Source organism: Perissodus microlepis, chromosome 6 (assembly GCF_051167445.1).
Source record: "Perissodus microlepis isolate ML-2025 ecotype Zambia chromosome 6, ASM5116744v1, whole genome shotgun sequence".
Taxonomy (NCBI): domain Eukaryota; kingdom Metazoa; phylum Chordata; class Actinopteri; order Cichliformes; family Cichlidae; genus Perissodus; species Perissodus microlepis.
In genome coordinates this window covers 1760448-1766570 of record NC_140466.1, presented here as the reverse complement: position 1 = coordinate 1766570, position 6123 = coordinate 1760448, and the positions used below count along the sequence as shown (strand labels likewise).

General features: G+C 45.1%; 1 protein-coding gene across 1 annotated transcript; it reads right to left on the bottom strand.

Moving 5' to 3' along the window:
• Positions 1–1799: 1799 nt before the first annotated feature.
• On the bottom strand, positions 1800–5741 carry LOC146384788 (uncharacterized). The gene has a single exon (XM_084930150.1). It carries the CDS (start codon positions 5288–5290, stop codon positions 2342–2344), a length of 2949 nt encoding a protein of 982 aa, XP_084786276.1. The 5' UTR covers positions 5291–5741; the 3' UTR covers positions 1800–2341.
• Between the last annotated feature and the right edge of the window lie 382 nt (positions 5742–6123).

Here is a 6123-nt window from a genome sequence, read left to right as displayed (position 1 = left end):
CCAAAGTGCTTGCTCATAGGTGGTCTTATGATTGTTGGGTTTTACTCTGTATGTATTATTGTGCGCTCTACTGTACAATATAAAGCACCTTGAGGCGACTGTTGTTGTGATTTGGCGCTGTATAAATAAAATTGAATTGAATCGTGCTGTCAGATTTATGATCTGATTTCAAAACAAACTGCTGAAGATTTTCTCTTATTTTGGAAGGATGTTCTGTTTGGCCTTACAGAAAACTGTACACATCTAAAAAAGAAGTCTGATAAAGTATATATAATTGAGCTGATTTTTATTATGGCCAGGTTTTAGACACATAAGTGTAAGTTCAGAGGCACTAACTCTGATTATTTCCTTTAAAAATGAATTCAAACAGTACAGTCAATGAAAGAACCTGCATTAGGTTCAACCTCTTTCTGTAGTCTGTTATCGCCCCCTAGTGGTCAAACAATCCTGCCGTAAACTGCTCTTTGTATATAATTAATTGATTTTACTTATTTATGTTTAATGTTTCTCTCTCTCCTTTTCTCCACTAAGCATTTTCAAAATTCACGAGTATCACTAAAAATGGCAAAACATTTATATTATTCATATACTTTTATTTCTCAGTTTATGATCGTTGTTTGATGTCACCTGCAAACACCGACACGCTGCTGTGGTCAGAGTCTTACTATAACTGTTGTGTATCTGTATGAGCGACCGGACACGGTTACTTGCTGCACCTTGTCAGCGCCTCTGCACCGGACAGCACGGCGGCTTTCCAGCCGAGCTGATCGAGCCATCGTGCTGCTTCACGTTTACCTCAGGCTTTGATGACGTCAGGGGCACGTAGAAAACGTTAGAGTCACTGGATTAAACCAAGTGACGTAAAAGACAAAAAACGCAAAAGGACAACCCCAAACGCACGCACACACACACACACACACACACTAAAAAGATATTAAATGATCTCTCTAAAAACATGTTTACTTATAATTTCAGATGTGCACAAATTCGGTTGTCAAAGAAGAAAAATGCCTTTAGATTAGATTCTTTTTTTGTTTGTACAATGAGAAATTACAACAAGTAGTGTATTTTTGTTTTAATGATGATTTTGGACTAAAGTGTTTCCCCAAAGAGTGGCCTACAGCTCATTTAGGTTTGAGACCTCTGTTAAGTGAGCTGTTCATGAAGGCTTCTCCATCTACACACAAACATCTCAGCTCTCTCGTTTCTCTTTCCTGTGATCTAACAGATCCTCCTGTACTGCACATCATCACATCAGAGCGAGCTCTGCCCAGTCTCACATGCTGTGGCCTGTCTCACAGGTTCTTAGTAATCCAGTGGGCTGATTATGTAGCGCCTCCCTCAGTAGAAGCTGTGAAATGTTGTTTGTCATTAGTTGTTCTTATGGATTAAACAGTGTTTGTTCATCTCCAAGCTTCATTCACTCAAAGGTGGCTTTTAGTTTGAATTCAGGTCTCAATGTCTCGTTGTGTAAACTTGTAGAACATCTGACTAGTATTTCATTAATGCTGGTTTCCTTTACCTGTTCAAAGTAGCACACTGCGCACGCACACAGTGAGAACATGTCTAACGCTGGACACCAGCAGCTGACCTACCCACAATACATGCAAGACAACTAAATTGGTCCACAGAATAGATGTAAACTGACTAAACTACGACACAAATCAGACAAAAACAGATGCAACATGATCACAAACAGACACATGTTGGCTACATGTTGATGCAAAATGACTGCAATCACACGTGCAACACTTTCTACATATTTGACAAGAGAAGAAAAACACAAACAAAGTTGGAATGTATTTTCATTTAGATTTCTTTTTTTATTTCATGCCGAATTAGATATTTTAAAAATCAAGCGCCAAATCACAAAGTCTCCTCCCTGTTTGTACTGTAAGGTCAAAACCCTACAGTACTACAGAGAACCCCAACAATCAAATGATTCCCCTCTGAGCAAGCACGAGGCGACTGTGGGGAAGAAAAACTCCCTTTAACAGGAAGAAACTTCCAACGGAACCGGGCTCAGAAGGGACGGCCATCCGCTGCGACCGGTTGGGGGGATGGAAATCAAAAAGGAGACGAGATGGCGTGAACTACAGTTGTTAGAATTTGGATTTGAGGGCCGATCTAAAAATCAGGGCTCGCAAAATCGCTAGCCCGACGTCCCGGGGCTAGTGATATCTCCGGTCGGGTGACCAAAATCTATCGCTAGCCCCGGGACGTCGGGTTAGCGATTTTGCGAGCCCTGAAGTGTTATGGTTTAAATTTTGATTTGGTGCTAAAATTCTGCCTCAAGATGTTAAAAGAAGCAGGGCAGTGGGGGAAAGCCAGGATGGTGATTTTAATCATCGTTGGCTTTAATGCACCACCTAAAGGGCTTTCGCAGAGCTTTTCCCACCGCTGAAAAGAACCTGGAAATTTTGGATTTCTTTGGAGGACTGGGGATGACTCCCAGGCTGATTTTTAGATGCCTTATCACAGCCTCATCAAAAGATGAATTACTTTCCATCGCAGCATGTAAGACGCGTTCTGGAGAGCCAAACTCCCTGATGAGGGATTTGGCTATTTTCTTCATGAACTGTTTGTGGTCATTGATGAGACTCGTGGTGGACTCTGTGCTGCTGAGTTCAGGCTTGATCAGGTCTCTCAGACGGTTGATGGCCATGTCTAGTTCTGCTGACAGAGACACGGACTGTTTGGTCTTAGATTTAGATTTTCTAAGAACGCTCGTGAAGAAGAAGAAGGCGAGGTCATCGGACGTTTTCTCAACCTCGGAAGATGGCACTGACACAGAACCATTCTCTGACATTTTAGAGGAAACACCTGCAGAGCATTTTTCTGGATGCTCTGCAGGTGCAATGCCAGATTTTGGCGTTGCAGGTGACTTTTCAGATGCCACAGAGCTCCCAGATTTTGGCGTTTGAGGGGACTTATCAGATGCCAGAGAGCATTTCTCTGGAGAAATGCTCCCAGATCTTGGCATTTGAGGGGACTTATCAGATGCCAGAGAGCATTTCTCTGGAGAAATGCTCCCAGATCTTGGCATTTGAGGGGACTTATCAGATGCCAGAGAACATTTCTCTGGAGAAATGCTCCCAGATCTTGGCATTTGAGGGGACTTATCAGATGCCAGAGAGCATTTCTCTGGAGAAATGCTCCCAGATCTTGGCATTTGAGGGGACTTATCAGATGCCAGAGAGCATTTCTCTGGAGAAATGCTCCCAGATCTTGGCATTTGAGGGGACTTATCAGATGCCAGAGAGCATTTCTCTGGAGAAATGCTCCCAGATCTTGGCATTTGAGGGGACTTATCAGATGCCAGAGGGCATTTCTCTGGAGAAATGCTCCCAGATCTTGGCATTTGAGGGGACTTATCAGATGCCACAGAGCATTTTTCTGGAGAAATGCTCCCAGATTTTGGCGTTTGAGGGGACTTATCAGATGCCAGAGAACATTTCTCTGGAGAAATGCTCCCAGGTTCTGACGTTGGAGGTGATGGTACAGATTCCTCACCACTGCTCGCTGAATCTGTGCTTGTTTCCTGCTTTGGGGTCTGTATTCTTTTAATAAAGTTTTGGATGTCATTCACAGCCCCAGACACCTTGTCCATTTGAATCACTTGATCTTCGTCGTCCAGCCAGAGTAAGAGCTTCTGTAGAAACCTTTCTACTGCGTCTTCTACGAGGACATAGAGGACTTCAGCAGAATAGGGATGCTTTGAGCCTTGTGTTTGTCGTGGAGTCCTGGAGATGACGGTATCTGAGAGGGATCTACCCATTAGAGGTTCGGGGATTTCATACATTCGATCCGTCATCAGTAGATCAAACACTTTTGCCGTTAACTCCACAGCAAAGTCTCTGGTTGCCCCACTATTTCTAAAGTTTTCCAAGGTTTTTTCAATGGAGACCTCTTCTTTCTTAGTGAGTTTGTCAAACAACCGATTGACGTGGGATCTAATGGCGCCAAAGTCGATTGGAGAAAAACGAATGTACCGTAGAAGCATATTGTGGGAAGGGGCTTGGTTTGCGCTCTGGGGACGAGGACTATGAGGCTCTGACCCTGAGAGGCTGACAGCTATGCTTTCATCGGAGGGCACCGTGTCACTCTTGGGCTGCTTGCAAACGTTTTTTAGACAAACAAAATATTTGCTGTTTGTCTTTATTTCTTGTCTCAGCTTGTTTTTCATATTTTCAAATTGTTTTTTCGCAAACACGGAAAAGCGATGTTTGCGTGCTTTGAGCCCGGAGTGAGAGGTGGACGGCACACATTTGGAAAAGAAGTCTCTCACCTTGTCGGTAATGAATTCTGCATTAAAGGCAGCTTTGAGTAAGCTACAGCCGTCACAGAGCTCTTCACTGCTTGAACCCACGTTTCCAAGTATCTCATTTACAATGTCAGCTGCAACCTGTTCTACTGGGGTTGCAGCTCGGATACTGTGGCTCTCTGCAGTGGGTTTTATTTCGCCTTGTTCTGTTACAGCTGATTGGTCTGGGAGCTCAATTTCTTTCTCCTCATCATCTGAACCTTTATCTCCTTCTGTCATCTCTCCATCTGAGCTCCTTGATGACAGAATCACAGAAATCTCTGTGATTGCTGATTGCACTGACACATTTGAATCCGTGCTTTCTGAACCGGAATCAGACCCCCTTGGCACGCACCGGCAGCGCAGCATACGTGCGTGCCTTTTAAGGCACGAGGCAGTGTGGCAAACCATGCGGCGCAGCTTTTTAATATTACTAAATTTGCCGCTAACATAAACGGCGGGGTCTTGTGGCAAATCAGGGCTTTCTGCGATCAGGGCAACTGTTGAGCTGACCTTTTCGGAGATCTCTTCCTCAACCATCCGTGTCAGCTCGTCAGCGCTCTCATGTCGCTGTTCCGGGACGTTAAGAGCGCTGGCGATGGCGGCTGAGATCGAGTCTCCGAGGGACGGGCTTATTTTCCCCGCACCTAAAGGCTCCGGATCTTCCTTCGTCATTTGATCCTGAATAACAGGAAGGTTTGTTTCAAGGATTCTGACAGAGGCGACCTGAATGATTTCAGAAATCATATCCGCGAGCACCGCTTGGACGCCCGAGTCGCACGTGCCATTTTCTATCACGCCCCACTGAACTTCAGAGAGCCTTTCAAAGCACCGGTTGATTGGTGGCATCATCTGCTCTGGTGTGACCACGAATGAAGTTTCGTCTTTGCTGGGCGATGCCATTGTTGTGTCGCAACTGTGATTTTCTAGATTTAAGTGAATAGTGTGCGAGTTTTCTTGCTTTAGAGAACGCCGACTGTTGAACATTTGCAAACAGATGAGCTGTGTGATGTTTCTGTTTGAGAGCCGCTATTTATAGGTTTCACTGCCTGTGACGTGGCTGACAGATCAAAGCAAAAGCCAGTGACGTCACGGAGAACGCACGCGGAGACGCGGCGATAGAAGCCCCTGGCGCGCGCTCACAGCTGCGCAGCAGCAGATTTGAATGACGCCTCGGGTGTACCGTTTGTGACCCTCCATATCCCAGGATTCATTGCGAGTCAACGGTTGAAGAAAAATGGCGGACGGTCGAAGTGAAGCGGTCCAGAAATAAAGTCTTCAAAGTAAGCGCAGTACGGTGCACATTTTAGGACATCGTCAGGTCTCAGAACACGAGCTATCAGACAGAGAGAAAATCTTCCTGCAGGTGGCGCTGTTGTCATGTCCCACCAATGACTGTAGTGACAGCTGCAGTCACGGAGAAACTTGCGTATCTCTGTTCGGGAATAGCAGATAGAGCGTAGGCTCTGAGAGGAGGTCCAGCGTTTACGCTTCGAAAACACGACCGAGTGTTTTAACGTGACAGCCTGAGGTGTTCTTCAGTAAACTGGACTACCCGACAGAAGGACCCGAGGCCCCGCTGCACTGTTCCGGTAAGTTAAATGTGTTTGTAAGCTACTCCGTAACTACCGTCCTTAGCTCGGTCCTGAGACCTAGCTAGCTAAGATGTCAGGGTTCGTTTAGCTAATCTGTGCAGGTGAATGCATTTACTAAAGAAATCAAGAGAAACGCCCCGGGCTGCTCAGTCACTAATTACTGTTACTGTACTTTTATTACAAGTATTATACTGCAAGTTTACAGATATTTGATCAACTTCTGCT

What these genes read in the sequence shown, in the direction of transcription:
- LOC146384788 (XM_084930150.1), bottom strand. Translation starts at nt 5,290, where the DNA reads ATGTTCAACAGTCGGCGTTCTCTAAAGCAAGAAAACTCGCACACTATT.